Raw genomic sequence first — 17,683 nt, 5'->3', positions numbered from 1 at the left:
TGAATATTTTGCATTATATTTCACACTGGTCACATTCACAATCTCTACTCAAAATGTTTCAAAGTGTATCCATGCATCAACAGAGCAAACGACCGGAGTATTAGGTCTGAGAACCTTTTTCATTAAACATATTTAATAAACTGTTTAAACATGTATTTTTGGTGTTTTACAAATGCATTATCTTGTTACTGCCAGACCTTCAAACTGTTCTATAGCTATGTATTGTATCCTCCCAGCAGCAAACTTCAAGAAAATGTAGCCAACTTTTGAGCCTATTGAGTGCGTGGGGAAACCATAGAATGTGGGGTTGACTTTTATGTGTTAGTTATGTGGAACATTAAAGGGGTTTTCCTGAAAAAAAAGGAAAAAAATAACTTAATTAAAATAAAGATAAATGTTCAAACACTGCATGCTATGTCCCAAGATTTTATATACATGGTCCATTCCAGCTTTCATTTCAAAACTGCATTTGAACACTCGAGTAGCAATAGATTAAAAGACTAGATCATTCAGTCCCACTCATCACCCCCAACACTACTCGAGTCTTTGCTCTGAAATTATTGTAATTATAACTATCCATTTGTGACAATTTTATCCTCACAAGATTAGTCAGCTAACTTACAGTGCACATCCTACAAGCTACCTCTACACTAAAAGCAATTATAGAGCTCTTAAGTTGCTGCTTGGCTGTATACAATCAATCTGTGTCAATGTGTGCATGCTCCTATTCTCATTCAGCCCTGGCAAGGTAAGCCATACCGCTAACAGTGCAACCTCCTATACAAGATCTCGAGTTAAAGGGAACCTATGGGGAGTGAGAGTAGAATAATGACATCCCTGACCTAATCTGACTCATGAGAAACAGAAGAGAGAGGAAAAACAAGGTTAAATAAAGTCTTTTGGTATGTCAGTAACAGAGCTTTCAACAGGAGTCTTGTCTCTACTTGAAATTACCTTTGTATGAACATGTGGGTATATTAATAAAAAGAAAATTTGATTTGGCAATCCTGTAAAGAAATGTAAAATCAAGGAAAATGTCTATATCTGTATGGTGATAATGTACCACAAACCGCATAACAGATTTTCCATAAATAGCAATAAACATAATATTACCTTCTTTGAGGTAAACATTACAAATTCCATGCATCATTTAAAATATAAATACTGCAAATATGTTTTTACAAGACTCTTGCTTTAACTAAAATGCTCTTTGAAGAATGACCACTCTCTTCTCCAGCTGCCATTTTTGTGGAAACACCCTGTGTATTCACAACAACAGCCATTCTCTTCAAGTTCTCATATCTTTTTTGGCGCTCTGCCACAGCTTTACAGGCATCGATGACATCGTCACTCTCAAAGTTTTCATAATCTCGCTGCAGTTCAGGGGCTTCGTCAATGAGCCGTCGAGCCTCATCTTCCTGCGCTGCCTTCCGCTGTGCAATGCGCTTCTGGTGATGAAGGTGCAGTGCCCAGTTCAGGTCCTCCTCCCACAGGGGGCGCTCCACTGGGTTTAAGTGAACTGCCACCTGGAAGGACCGCACAGCCTAGAATGGATGAAACCCAGCATGCACATGCGTACGTACACACACACACACACACACACACACACACACACACACACACACACACACACACACACACACACACACACACACACACACACACACACACACACACACACACACGCATCTAAGCAGGAAGTTTTTTTTTTTCATTTTTCATGATTTCATAGCTTTTAATTCACTTTCCTAGCCTTCTTTAAATACTTTTCAACCCATATACATAAGTCAAAACATATTTTGTTCCTGACACTACTCCCTCTTAAGTTGGAGTGACCAATTACCACCAATGTTGTGTCAGTATGTGCCTGTTGCACTCAACATTAACGCAGTGAAAAAATGTGGCAGTGGCTCCCCATTCTCAATTCTGCACGCTTCATTCTTTACTTCTCTCTCTCTCTTTGGTTTTCTTACTGAGACAGCTAATAATTTGCTAATCAAGCCCCAGATGCATTAGACAAGCAGAAGGCACAAAAGTGTAGACTAGAATTGGGATTTGGGAATCACTGGTCTACTTTTGGAAATTAAGCACAGCAGATACAAGAAAGAACGAAGCCCTGCTCCCTGGCCGAAAATATCAGTTCTAATGATTTTTCTGGTTTCTCTAAAACCTATTATAACCCTGGAATTAAAAAAAGACTTGAAAGCCTTCGCATGCTGCTCTATTTCTCATTATGCTTCACAATTTGATGAATATGACATCCATGGTTCCAGAACATTCAGGCTACACTTGAGTGCTACTTAATCTAGTGTTTGTGTACAAGGTCTTAATCCATCCTCTATTGACTACTTCTCCCTGTACCTTAGAAAGTGTCTGCTACATCTGTGTGTAAATGTGCTTGAGCTTTTCAGAGTAAACTCTAACCCTCCCTTTTACAAGACAAACCCTGAGTGCACCAGAGTAAACTAACTGAACTTGGTCATCAGAGTATTTGCTCATTTGAAAAATGTATGTCGAGGTGAGTAACTGGGAAAGCATGTGTTCAGCATGCAATAACAATACATTTTCTGATAATGGCATGAATTTTAAGTTAAAGTGCTTTTCAATAAGATTAATATTCAGTCAATATTTGATGATGGCAAGTGACTCTGGTTGTTTGGAAAGCCAGCAAAAGGTATTTCCACTAAATGAGTACTAGGACAGGGAACAGTCATGATGTTTGTCTTTTATGAATCTTGAAGGACTGTATGTAAAGCTGGACTGGGTCCTGACCACTGTCATCATATAGGAATTGTGTAATTAAAGCAACATTTGGCTTGGAATAACTTCATGTCAAGTTTGTTTTTTGTCAAAGTCAGAATATAAACAATTTCCATAAAAATGGTTCTGCTTCACAAGCTTGGATATGCAGTGACATACTAACTGCAGCTGTACATTCAAAGAAAGGGGGGAAAAAGAGGAACTGTGGGCCAACACACAACTCAACATGACGCGCTTATTTCATAATAGAAAAGTATTCCATCACCCTCCGAAGAATCTCTATAGGTGTGCTGTTTGTGTATGTGCAACACTTGCACTTGCTCTTGCAATCAGCATGCCTTAAAATGTGAGCATTGCTGGTGTGAGATATTGTTGACTCATGCATGTATGCACATGAACACACATACACCCATGTATCGCTATACAAATGTACTTATTTGAGTTTAAGATTAGAACATGTACAAATGTTCTGTATGAATATATGCTAAATGTTTCCATATGCAGAAACATGTTCTCTATTGCTTCACTATTACATCTGCATATGAGATGCATATCAAAGATAACTTAGAAAACTTTTTTGATGTTAGAAATATTTCCCCAACATAATAGAAATTAATATGATCAATCATACATTTGAAATAAAATAATTTATTAATTTTATAATAATATTTTGCAATATAGCAGGATAGAAGTACTTACAAGCTCAACTTCACCAAGGTTTAGCTGGGCACGGCCCAAAGTCTGCCATGCCTCCCACCAGTTTGAGCGGAGTCTTACTGCAGTCTCTGCTGCCTGCACTGCAAGGAACACCTCGTGAAGAACAGTCAAAACCTACAAAGATGACAGGTCAGACCTCAAAAACTAGAATAACAATACAGTACACTAAGGAGTTTGAATGGTTTTTACACACGGTCCCAGCTAGTCCTTCCTTCTTTGTTCCTTCAGTGGCCAGCAGTATTTAGGACTTCAACATTTTTTTGTCATACAACAAATTGCTTTAGAACTGCACACAAGGGTTACTCCACTTTTGGGCAATGAAGAACATATTATTAAATAGAATAAACCAGGATGCAAGTCAGCCAGGCTGAAATAGAAAGACAAAACCTTCATTTAAAAGCAAACAAAAATTTCTGCATCTTAAGAAACTGGGAACCAGGGAAACTGGAATCCTCAGGAATGGAACCTGCGGTCATGATACGAGGGCGAGAGCAGTCTAAACTAGTGATGGGCCGATCCAGTGTTTTTCCAGTTCCAATCCGATACAGATATATAACTTCCAGTACCGATACAAATACCGATATAAGGTCTTTAGTAGGGGTGACCTGCAATAGTCACTGATTCGACTATAGTCGACTATACCCCCTAGTGGACTATGAACGTCATATCCGAATGTACCATTCTAACTGCATGGGGGTGCCCAAGGACGCTGCTAAGCATTAGTTGTTACATGAAATGTCTTTGTTTTCATTATATATAGCCTTTTGTCAAATAAAATCATCCTAATTTCTGTTAATAAATATTTTAAATGATGTTTGCGCATTAACAATAGGCATTTTCCTTACTACACATTAATAAATCACACCCTGCAGTTGCACAATCCAAACGAGTGGACCTGAACACGCTACAGAATACGCGCAGCATCTGCCGAGATTATAATGGCTACTAAAAAACTTCAAAAGTATTTTGAAATCAAACAAAGTAAAGTGCAAGTTATGTCATCAACGTCTTTCATTTCGCGCGACAACAACCAACATGGCATACCATTTAAAACGCGTAAGGCGAAAAAAACAGTTCAGCCGTTTGTCGTTTCGGTCGTGTCGGCGCGTCTTGTCATGGTGCATCTCGGCAAGTAGGCCTATAAACATTTTTTGTTGTTTGCTTTTAAAACCACGTTACTTGAACCTTTCCTTATATTTTTTTGCTGTTGTGTGGCATTTTTAAAAATATTTTCAGGCAGGCAACGTTTCATAAAAAAATTAATAAGTAAATGAATAAAAGCTGAATAAAGCCAACCTACCGTGTTTATTCATTTATCTGAGTGTTTTAGGTTTTTACTTTGAAGAGGAAAAAAGTCCTGAATGAGAACGGGATCCCGTTTAAGGTGCTCTAAATAAAATAAATAAATAAATAAACCTGATTCGACTATTAGTCGACTAAAGGGAAAAGCTGACGAATCAGATTCGACTATGAAAATCCTTAGTTGAATACACCCCTAGTCTTTAGTTCAGGGGTTCTCAACTGGTCTCAGCCTGGGACCCACATTTTCTCATTGTCATTAAGTCACGACTCAGTTTAATACAGTGCAAATGTTATAACAAATTAAAAGGGTAAACATTTGGTGGTTACCATGGCAACAACATTGGTTTGAAGGCTGGGCTCCAGACAAAAAAAATTCTCAAGAAGCGAGTAGATCCTAAAAGGAAAAAATCAGGCACCAATAAATTTATATACTATATATACCAATAAATAATATACAAAATAACAAGCATTGCAACACTCACATCAGATCAGCTGTTATTTAGGATCTCTGCCATCCAACATGCCTGATGTCTTTCTTTTCCTTGTAATGTAACTGTGGTAAAGTTGGCTTCATGTTCGCATATTCGGAATTAGACAGTTATTTTTAATGTACTACTATCACCGTCTAAAAATTACCTTAACATGGACGAAAGTGGTGGTCATAAAGGCCCCAGAGCACTGCACACTTTTTTTTGTTTTTCTGCAACAATTTAAATAGTTTTTAAATTATCCTTCATAAGATAAAATGTTGTATACATATTAAGTGCACATTTTGTCAAATATTTTAATAGCTTTTAAAATGTCCATCATAAGAGCATAAAACAAGTTATAGTACATTAAGTGCATCCTAATCAACAACCTTGTTTTGTGGACTTATGATGGACTGTTTAAAAGCTATTGAAATATTTAACAAAAACTGATCACCACACATTGGTGCAAGGTATAAATACCCATCTTTTAGTTTTAGCTTGTTATTTAGGATGCACTTAATGTAATACAACTTATTTGGTGGTCTTACATGGACCACTTAAAAACTATTGAAATTATTAACTTGCCTGAAGTTTCCTAGTATACTTTCCTAGTATGCATATAAGTGACTTTTGATTCACTTAAAACTATGTACAGTTATAAAGGACTGTGTGAAAAATCCGATATTTTTGTCTTCGCCATCTTCAACAAGCTAACAATTAGTGCTAAAGTTTCAGCTCGGCTCCGCTGCTTCGCCAGTCACATGATCGGATTCCCGCATTTGTTGATGGGCAGAGACGAACATGTGAGTGGGAGATACAGCATATCGATTAACTTTTAAAATACAAACTCAAAAGAAAATGGTGGATATTTTTATGACAAAAAATTATGCTGAAATAATTATATTACTCGCAAATAATATTCATGGTCGCAATTGCAACCATTTTAGTCGCAGTCTGGAGCTCTGGCATGTGCCTCTGACTTTTTTCAAAAAGATTAGTACAAAATTAGAAGAGTATGTTTCGGCCAGCTGCAGACTGCAGACTGAAGCTGCTGGGGGTTCAAGGTAAACTGTGGAATCCGGATCACTGGAGCTTTTCACATTAACATTACGGCGCGTTTATTGTCCAGCTCAAACTGCAGACTGGAAAATGGATCGGTAAGTGTATTGGCCGCATTCGCCCGATATCCGATACGTTAAATAACGTCAATATCGGCGCACATACCGATATTGTATTGGCTCTCTAGTATCGGACCCCATCTCTAGTCTAAACAACACAGTTATTATCGCAGCAATAGCTTGTTTTAGCGTTTAGCAACACACGGCATGTACTACACCTAGGAACTCTGCCCAAATAAAGACTAGTGATGAGCACAACATGACATTAAATATACTCACATTAACAATTCAGGAAAAATTAGCTTGACTGTCAAGGACTATTATTGACTCTTTGGTTTATTCTTAAACTAGTTAAACTTATATAGAGCCTTTCTAGTACCCAAGGCCACTTTACATAAATCCTACAAGAGAAAATAAGAATAAGCGTCCACCAGCAGTGACAAGTTTGTATTTCGGAACCACCAGAAGACCCGTGTCAGAGGACATAAATGTTCGGTTTGGGATATAGGGGTGTAGAAGTTGTGCTAAATAGACAGAGGCCAGACCATTAAGGGATTTATATGTTAGGAGCAGGATTTTAAACTGCATACACAGGGGGGTGGGTAACCAGTGAAGCTGATGAAGAATAGGTGTGATGTTAGCTGATTTTTTTTTGTGTGTAAGAATTTGAGCAGCTGAATTCTGAACATATTGGAGATTTGGATTTCTTAGGGAGGCCAAAAAAAGTGCATTGCAATAATCTAAACAAGACGAGATGAAGGCATGGACCATGCCTTTTAGTGTCTTTGACAGCACGGGGCGCAAGCGAGCAATGTTCCGCAGATGGAAAAATGAGCTTTTAACTAAAGCCCTCATGTGAAGTTTAAAGTTGAGTTTAGAATAAAAAAGAACCCCAAGGTTGCGTACCACTTTAGAAGATTTCACAGCCACGCCATCAAAGTTGAGAGTAAAATCTGGTAATTTTGAAATAATAGTTTTTGAACCAACAAGCAGGACTTTGGTCCTTAACTGCAGAAAGTTTGAGTGCATCCAGCATCTAAGATACAACAGGCAGGGAGGCAGAGTGGAGGTGGATTGAGTGCTAACATAAAGGATCACCGGCGTCTACAGCTAAGAGAAGATCGTTTAGTATTCGTAATAAGGCAGTCTCAGTACTGTGAAATGTCCGGAATCCAGATTGAAAATGGGAGGTTTGAGATAGGTAGCTGTCAAGTTCGTCTGGATCCAGAACGGCTTTTTTAAGGATGGGAGTAATGATAGATGTCTTAAGGGGCTCTGGGACATGACCAGTAAGAAAAGACCTATTAATGAAGTGTGATATGAGGTAGTTAAAGATAAAGGACACTTTTTGAGAAGCAGGGTCAAGGAGACGGGTAGAAACATTGTATTTAGTCAGACCAGTATTGAGTTTACCAATATCATCTGGTTCAGTGAAGGAAAAAGTAGACAAAGCTATACTATGATAAATATGTTCTGGGGTTAAGTAGTTATCACACTTAAATATAAGAGGAAGGAATGATGGAAACTGCTGGTATATCTCATTAATTTAATTTTTTTCAAATGCAAGAAATTCTTCACAAGGTTCTGTGCTGCTAACATGATCAGTAGATGGTGGTTTAGTGAGTCTTTGTGCAGAGGGCATTTTCTGCCCATTTTGAGACATTTTTGAGCGTCTTGTACTAGTACATTTTAATATTAGTTATCTCAAGTTGTACATATAGGAAAATTATCATTCAGGGCTCAAACTGAAGTAGACAGTTGGGCCAACACATTGATTCACATCGAGGCTTGTATTTCCATAATTTTGGTTCTGTTTGAGAGCCTCTAATACAAAAGAAAATGTCCAAATAACAAAAAAGCAGTTTTGACTTTGGGGATGTACAGTGTGTATATGCACATTGGTGATGTTAAATTGTTTTATATTATAATCTATAATTCAATAGGATCTTGTCTGACAAAAAAATATATATATTGAGCACTTACATGCAAGTATTGAAGTTACACAGCATTGCGCATTACATGTTCCAAGGAATGTCCAGAGTGCCACACCCTTGTCCAAATATGGCACACCAAGACATTGCTCATCATCAAAAGCATGCAACATATTTTTTTGTTTGCTAAAACAAAATAACGCTGGACACAGAATGTTTGTGCAGGTGAGAGCACGGTCCGGCTGGGGAGCCGCATGAAACCAGGCAAAGAGCCGCAGATTGGCCACTCCTGCCCTACACGATTCTGAGGAAGTGCTACATTCCTTAAATGCTCGAATACTGTTTATAATCTATTATTTAGTATTAGATTATATATTTAGTATGAATTATCGTATGCACAATAGTTTATTTGTACTCACAAACACAAACGAGTCCTTCGTAGAGCTTCGTAGCTGTTGTTCATTTTAACAAAGTAAGCCTTCTCTTTTCTATGATGTTCAAAAGTATAAGCGATCAAAATATCAACTATCAAAATGATCCACGACTGCTTCAGTTTCGCCAAACAGAGTCAATCACATATGTTCTGGCGAGAGTAGCTTATCTTGGCTTAGCCTACCTTATGTTAGCATGTTTACAACCCAGGCGGCTTGTTGTTTTGCGCATGTCCTTGTCAGAGCAAACATTTATCAATCATGGCAAGTGAGGTCTTTTCAGCTTCGAATGAACTATTGGTTAGAACAGCTATCAATCACTTCGAAGGAGTCACGTGGTCACTGTCGAGGCTGTTTGACCCACCACCCCCTCTCCTTTCACACCTTGCCAGGCAGAGGTGTGAAAAGCTGACATTCAAAGTCACTACCCCCTTCAGACCAATAAAATTATGCATTTTAAACCAGAACAGCTGCAGCTTTGTAATTTGAGGACAAATGAGATATCACAACGCTGCGATGTTGCTGAGAGGTGGAGAATTGTTTGTTGTTCTCAGCAAGGGAGAGGATTATGCAATTTTTTGCAATGAAGTGGGCAAGCAAATAAAGGTATTTACCAACATTTTCTTCTCTACTGTTTTAGAGTGCAATATTGAAGTTTTGTTAGTAAATGAATTTTAGGTGACAAAATCATCTCGCGTCGTAAACATGCCTTTTAAACGGACATTTAAAGAGAACCACGTGGTCCACGTCTTTTCAACAACAATTTCAAAGCCAGATTTCTCGCGACTGGCTGCATGTAGATGGCTAAAAATCTGTATGCATGTAGATGGGATAATAAATTTTTTATTCATTTGGTTTGTTTTGAATTCAGTCAATGTATAATACACGATTTGACGTCAAATTCATGCGGGCCCAGCAGGAGGTCCTGCTGTAAAAAAGAGTTAGGTAGAAAAAAGAGCTTTGGGCCTATTACCAGAAGAATTAATAGCTGAAGAGATATAGGTGGAGTGAGCAGACTTTAAAGCAGAGCTGTACACCAGCTCAATATTTATGGCCAGTAGATGCTAGGAGACTTAAATGAAGGTAATCGTCCGGTGGTTGCCATGTCTCCATGAGAAAAAACATACTGAGGTTATTGTCAATCATGAGGTCATTTAAAAAGTCAGCTTTATTTGTGATAGAGCGACAATTCAGTAATCCAAGTCCAAGTCTATTTTTAGTCACTGTTTTGGAGCATTTTGACTAAACCAGAAAGGGGATGCAGGGCAGAGTACGTAAAAGGTCCAGGTTTACACGTCGTAGTCAGCAAGGAGTTGTAGGGTGGCTGTTTCTATTGGTCCAGATAACAGGAATAGTAGAGTCCAATGAGCGATGAATGATGAGACGAGTTCTGGAACCACAGTGGATATAACGGGGACGACTGATGATGCCAAGTGACTGACATCATTAATATGTAGCACTGTCCAGGCGGGATGAAATACAGAGGTTTCAGAGTTGCACTCTTGTGTATGTAAGCGCCATACTCTGGTAATGTTTTAAATCTGAGCTGATGGCTAATTATTAGGGAGAATATAGTGACCAGACTGTAATAAAAACATTCAGTGAGAGCTTTAGGATGAAGCACTCAATATGTAAGTTAGAATTAAATGCTCAGTAACCTCACAATGCTCCGGTCCGCTTATTAAACACCCACCAGCAACAAGAAAAGCAAGTAAACTCAGCAAAACCATACAGATTGAAAAGATGGCAGCATAAATCATAAAGGAATGAGTGTAAGCTTACCCAGAATGAAGCAGCTATAGGTGTGGATCAGAGGAGAGAAAGCTCGTAACAAATAGAGGTAAAGTGCAAATAACAACAGTTCACAGACACGAGTACACTCAGAGAGAAAAGTTTGTAATCCAGGACATTGGATATTGCATATAACATTGGCAAAACAAAATTAAATGAATGCGAGTGATGATGTCAACCAAAGCAAGTTTATGGTAACAGAACACCAACAGGAGATTCCAGCCTATTGACCTTGGCACAGAAAACCCACTCATGCAGAGTTTTCCTTCCCACATTATCTCTGGGATAAAAAGGCCATTCTGCAGTTCATGGTATGGATGTCCCACCTGGCTGCAGTATTCAATTCAGGCAGATGCTGCATACTGCTACCCATGCAGAATGTTTCAGGGACAAGGATCCAGATACAGTGATCCAACTTTCAGTGTGACTGGTTTCCACAACTGGAAGCATGCAGTGGAAGTCGGAAAGAGACTCAACAAACATGCTGCTCCTAAAGAGCACCCGGCTTGTGAGGCCATGTGGAGGGACAAGGAAAGACGAACTCACATAAATAAGGAAATCTCAACATTAACAACGATCAACTGCAGAGCAAAAGATATTGTCCGTCTGCAATTATTGATGTTGGAGTTCCATGCTGTGAACCAACTGCCTTTTAGAGGTGACCATGATGCATACAGTGGCATAAATGAAGATGCAGACTACACACAGCATTCCAAATTATTATGCAAATGCAATTTTCCCCTGATTGTCCAAATGGTTGATGCAAATGAGTCAGTATAATAAGTCATCACCCATTAGAGTATAAATTGAATTTTATTGAACAAACCTCCCAATGATAACACTATATTCTTCAAAAATAAAAAAACCTCAAAATGCACTGATCCAAATAATTCGTTTCAAAACATTTTCTATGAATTTGCATTCACTGAAACCAAAAGCTATCAAAAACATCCTAAACCATAGGACATGGTAACATAACATCTTTGATATCACCTTCACAATTCTTGCATTCATTGAACTTAAGTTTTTGGAGAGTTTCTGCTTGAATTTCTTTGCATGGTGTCAGAATAGCCTCTCAGAGCTACTGTTTTGATATGAACTTCCTCCCACCCTCATAGATCTTTTGCTTGATGATACTCCAAAGGTTCACTATTGGGTTGAGGTCAGGAGAAGATGGTGGCCACACCATGAGATTCTCTCCTTTTATGTCCATAGCATCCAATGACACACAGGTATTCTTTGCAGCATGAAATGGTGCAGTCATGCATGAAGATGATTTTGCTCCGAAAGGCATGGTTCTTCTTTTTGTACCATGGAAGAAAGTGGTCAGTCAGAAACTCTATATACTATGCCGAGGTATATATCTATAACTCTATATACTATGCCGAGGTCATTTTCACACCTTCAGGGACCCTAAAGGAGCCTACCAGCTCTCTCCCAATCATTCCAGCCCAAAACATGACTCCACCACCTCTTTGCTGTCGTCCCAGCCTTGTTGGGACCTGGTGTCCATCCACCAACCATCCACTACTCCATCCATCTGGACCATCCAGGGTTGCACGACACTCATTAGTAAACAAGACTGTTTGGAAATTAGCCTTCATGTACGTCTGGGCCCACTGCAACCGGTTCTGCTTGTGAGCACTGGTTAGTAGATTTACGCACCACAGCAAGCCTTTGAAGGATCTTACACCTTGAGGTTTGCGGGACTCCAGAGGCACCAGCAGCTTCAAATTCCCGTTTGCTGATTTGTAATGTAATTTTAGTAGCTGCTCTCTTAATCTGATGAACTTGCCTGGCAGAACCTGTCCTCATTCTGCTCTGAATCAGCCACAAATCTCTTCACAGTGTGATGATCATGCTTACGGTTTCATGAAACATCTAATATTTTCATACCTTGTCTTGTCCAAGGCATTGCACTATTTGACACTTTTAAGCAGCAGAGAGATCTTTTTTCTTTCCCATACTGCTTGAAACCTGTGGCCTGCCTAATAATGTGGAACATCGGTCTTAAGTAGTTTTCCTTTAATTGAGCTCACCTGGCAAACTAAGTATCACAGGTGTCCGAGATTGATTTCAGTGATCCAAATAGCCCTGAGAGCCATCCATGAGTTTAATTGAGAAACAAAAAAAATTTTTATTTGACACTTCAATCCAAGTTGCAGAATTATTTGGAACGTGGTGTATTTTTGTCTTTGAGTTTATATTAAAGGAATGATGCTGAATTAGAAAGGATATTTAAAACTATTCCTCGCAATGCAACATACACAAGTAATGACATTCAGAATAACCTAATAATGAATGAATGTTCAATTTATATATAGCGCCTTTCAGGATACCCAAGGCGCTTTACAATTTTAACACAGGTACAAGTCTCAGACAATCAATCACACACACTGGTGAGAAGTGGCAGCCAATTGCGTACTCTCTACCGGGATCCACAGCCCCCTGGGGCTGCAGGAAGGGGAGAGAGGACAGACTCAAGTGACAGAGCACCATCCACCACTGGGCATACATGACACATTCATGCACACACACTCAGACAACTGCTTTTTATTGAACAGAGAAACACAGACACACACTCAGGGAGAATGTCAGGGACTGCCAATTTACCTAACCTACATGCAGGGTTGCAACTACTTACTTTCTGAGGTGTATGCACTAATTAATTTGTCTAAGCCTACATCATGTATATTCGACCCAGTTCCAACCCATCTATTCAAAGACCTACTCCCAGCTATTGCAGGGCCCTTACTTAATATGATTAACTGTTCCCTTAACCTAGGATATGTGCCCAAACAATTTAAATGCGCCGTAATTAGACCCTTGATTAAAAAACAGAATCTCGATCCGCAGATTCTAGCCAACTATAGACCAATTTCTAATCTCCCATTTATCTCTAAAATTCTAGAAAAATCAGTTTACAATCAGTTAAACCATTATCTCCAATCAAATAGTATCCATGAAAAGTTCCAATCAGGATTTAGCCCGAACCACAGCACTGAAACAGCTTTACTCAGGATAGTGAATGATTTACTAATATCGTCCGATAATGGGCTCATCTCGTTCCTTATACTGTTAGATCTTAGCGCAGCTTTTGATACTGTAGACCACAACATTTTGCTGGATAGACTAGAAAACACGGTAGGTATTAAAGGAGTTGCACTCTCCTGGTTTAGATCATATCTGACTGACCGCTTCCAATGTGTAAGTGTCAATAATAAAACATCTAAATCTGTGCAGGTTAAATATGGTGTCCCACAAGGGACAGACCACTTCTATTTACACTTTACATGTTACCCTTAGGCGAGATTATGCATAAGCACGACATCAGTTTCTACTCCTACGCAGACCAAACCCAACTATATTTATCGGCTAAACCCGATGATTTAGGTGTAAACAGTAAAATCGAGAAGTGTGTAGAAGAGATAAAACATTGGATGGCGTGTAACTTTCTAGTACTAAATCGAGATAAAACAGAGCTAATAATAGTTGGGTCTAGGGCAGCGAGAGACAAGATACGTAATGTAGCATTGAATCTACATTCTTTTACTATAACCCCCAGCGCAGAGGTAAAGAACTTGGGCATCACAATAGACCCAGATCTCTCGTTCAATACACACATTAATAATATAACTAGGGTAGCGTTCTTTCACTTACGCAACATTGCTAAAATGATAAACATATTAAATACTAGTGATGCGGAAAAACTAATCCATGCACTCATATCCTCTCGTCTAGATTATTGCAATAGTCTTCTAGCTGGATGTTCTGGTAAATCGATAACCAAACTCCAGCTGGTTCAGAACGCAGCAGCGCGACTTTTAACGAAAACAAAAATTAGATCACATTAGTCCCGTACTATCGTCATTACACTGGCTGCCAGTTAGATTCCGTATTGACTATAAAATACTTTTATTAACATATAAAACACTGCATGGCTTAGCTCCAGAGTATCTTAGTGAACTTATTGATCATTACAACCCAGCACGTTCATGATCATTACAACCCAGCACGTTCACTTCGTTCGCAGGACGCAGGGTTAGGGTTGTCCCGATCCGATATTTGGATCGGATCGGCCGCCGATATTAGCAAAAAATGCGTATCGGTATCGGATCGGCAGACACGAGAAAATGCCGATCCAGACTCCCGATCCAGTTTTTTTTTTAAGTCCGATCCGGGTTTTCCAGCGCACCCATTTAGATAATCCATTCCAGTTTTTGCTAGTGAGTAAAATCCGGTCCGCATTTTCCAGCACACCTTCAGCACACGAGCATAGTTTCTGCCCCAATTTAGCTCCGTGGCATCTCGGACCGCCGTGTAAATTTGAAGTTATCGGTCAGTTGTGTGGGATTATTTTACCTTAAAGGATGACAAAGACGAAGGAGGTAGAGTGCAACATATGCCACAGTAAAGTCAAGCGTTGTGGTAAAGCTGTAAGAACTTTTAATACCACCAATCTAATCAAGCATTTAGCGAAATACCACCATAAACAACATGACGAGTTTCTAATGAAAACCGAAGACAAAAAGAAAGGTCCTACACAACTAACACTGGCAGAAACGTTTGAATTGAAGGGAGTGTATAGATGGGGATGGAGCAGCAAAGTGTGGAGTAGAAGGCATTTTGCTTTTAATTAGTTTACGATATGTGCAAGGATTTTTTTTTTAGCTTTGGTTTACACTTGTTCAAGAGCACTGATGGATGTTAATGTTAATGTTAATAATAGACTATTTTCCACTCAGGTTGTGTGTTTTTTTTTTATATATAATTTACAATATTATTTGCACTTGTGGCTTTTTAATCCTTGGTTTACTGTTTATTATTAATTGCTAAATAAACAGGTCAGTTTCTCCTTACCAACCATTGTGTATTATTCAGTCCCCCCAGGATTTCGCGGGCCTTTTTTGTGATTGTTGCGGGCTAAAATGTTTGATGTTGCGGGTGTTTTTAAAAAAAATTGCGATGGAAGTTGCGGTGTGTTTTTGCTTTTTTGTGAGTACATTACAATAGGGACTAAATGTTGTATGGTTTCCTCTATTTAGTAGTCCATTTTAATTATCTATTTACCTATTTATTCAGGGTTGCCAACTTTTCAAGATCGCTTGAAGTGAGATTTGAACCTTTTGGGGGGGGGGGGGGGGGGTGGCGAACATTAATTGTTGACGGGGAGGGGGGCGGGGTTAGCGAACGTAAGTTGTTACCCGGGCGGCCTGTAAAATCGATCGCCAGTGGTTGGCGCCAGAGCGAACTAGTAACTCATAGATATGGATCAGAGATAAATAAATTTTATCTCTGACTTTAAACTTAATCTCAGTTCAAAGTTTAAACTTATAAACTTTATCTCAGACCCTCGCCGCTTGCGTGCGCTGCAGTGACTTCGCGGGCTACCGTTGCATTGTGGGGAATGTAGTGTTTGTGGGTGCAAAACACTATCGGGCGGCTGTGGCCTGCGGGCCGGTTCTAATAGTAATTAAATATCAATCATCCAGGGGGCCATAGATAATCAATTCGCGGGTTGGATCTGGACAGTTTATCCCCGTTTTCATGTAGTGTACCGGGATACTGCTTTTCCCGATCTTTTTGCCGTTATTTTCGTCGCTCCTGCTGCTTTCAGTCTGCTCCTCTTGAACGTATATACGGAGGTAAGGCGGGAGTTTGTCGACGTCACATCAAGACGACATCAGTGATTGGTCAAATTTGCGGGAAAGTTGCGGTGATTGGCTGAAGTTGCAACACCGCCCTGAATTCGCGGGGTTTGCTTGAAGTTGCGTTGAAGTTGCAAATCGCAACATCGCAACTTTCTGGAGGGTCTGATTATTCAAACACACCTAATTCAGCTGGCTACTTGTTATCAAAAGTAAAACGCTTTTCAACATGAGTTTGACAACAAAGTAAGTTGGCTAAATAACTTTAAACTTTAATACATGCTCGGATAGGCCGGTATCGGTATCGGCCGATATCGGTATCGGATCGGAAGTGCAAATAAATATCGGTATCGGATCGGAAGTTCAAAAAGCTGGATCGGGACATCCCTACGCAGGGTTATTAACTGTTCGTAGGACCAAAAAGATCACAGCAGGTGGAAGAGCCTTTTCTTTTAAAGCTCCACAACTGTGGAATAATCTTCCTGCCTTTATTCGGGACTCAGACACAGTCTCAATGTTTAAAACTCAACTAAATACTTATCTGTTTAGTTTGGCCTTTGATTAATCTGTTACATATTTACCACATCACATATCTTTCTTCTCCGAGGTTCACCTGGGGAGTAACACTGCAGTCGGAGCCTACAATACCAGTATCAGATTCATGCCTGTCTGTGCATTCTGTCATTTATTGTCTAAAAGTGGGAATTAAGAATGGCTCAATGTTTAGAATGATAGAACCAAACTAATACTTAATTAGGCAGAGAAGACAATTTATGCAATGCAAGTCAATTTATTTAGGAATTAATTCTAGGAATAAATCCAACCCCCCCCCCCCCCCCCCCCCCCCCCCCCCCCACACACACACACACACACAACCTACAGGACCGCCCATGGACGTGTCCTCCCTGCACAAATGTAAGATGGTTGTCATTCATGCACTGTTTTGGGGTTGCCAGTCTAATCATTTGCCTCCAAATATTTATATCCCTCCCTAATATCCGGCCTTAATATAGTTTGGGCTGGGCTATTAGCCTCTGTCAGGATTCTTGCTCTCTTTCTAACTTCTTTTTGAGACTTCGATTCCCTCCCTGGGTCCTACACATACACTAGACGTCTTATGTTAGCTATATAATCCATATTTAATCATAATCAAATGATCGTCAATAGTTGTTTATTATTCTCTATTGTGTAATTTTCCATCTTTTATTGTTATTATTCTATCCTTCATTTAGATTAGTAGATTTACATATACATTTAGTTCCATTCTTGAGCCAAATCATTCCACATGTTATTCCTAATAATGCATCAATTGTGATATTAACCATTCAATAAAATTTGACATTTATTCATTAATCTGGTCATGGTGGTAAATACATATTTTGGTTGATGGTATTCGGTCACTGCGCGGATTCAGAACTTTGGTAATGAGACTGATTCAACGATATTCCACCTGTTCCGGATTGCTCAGGAACCAATATTTTGATAACAGTCTCATTACCAAAGAGGTTAAGTTCT

General features: G+C 39.3%; 1 protein-coding gene across 5 annotated transcripts in view; it reads right to left on the bottom strand.

Annotated features, from left to right (window-relative positions):
* The window catches only part of ttc33 (tetratricopeptide repeat domain 33), a 28,420-nt gene continuing 10,737 nt past the window's right edge, over nucleotides 1–17,683 (bottom strand). For all 5 annotated transcript variants that reach the window (XM_076988276.1, XM_076988273.1, XM_076988272.1 and 2 more), the window contains exons 4-5: nucleotides 3,460–3,591; nucleotides 1–1,544 (exon numbers count right to left, since the gene is read on the bottom strand). In XM_076988276.1, coding sequence (XP_076844391.1) covers nucleotides 1,179–1,544; nucleotides 3,460–3,591 — 498 coding nt within the window. In that variant the 3' untranslated portion in view covers nucleotides 1–1,178. The remainder of the gene's footprint in view (nucleotides 1,545–3,459; nucleotides 3,592–17,683) is intronic.

This window comes from Brachyhypopomus gauderio, unplaced genomic scaffold, assembly GCF_052324685.1.
Source record: "Brachyhypopomus gauderio isolate BG-103 unplaced genomic scaffold, BGAUD_0.2 sc61, whole genome shotgun sequence".
Lineage (NCBI taxonomy): Eukaryota > Metazoa > Chordata > Actinopteri > Gymnotiformes > Hypopomidae > Brachyhypopomus > Brachyhypopomus gauderio.
This window is presented reverse-complemented; position numbering and strand designations above follow the sequence as displayed.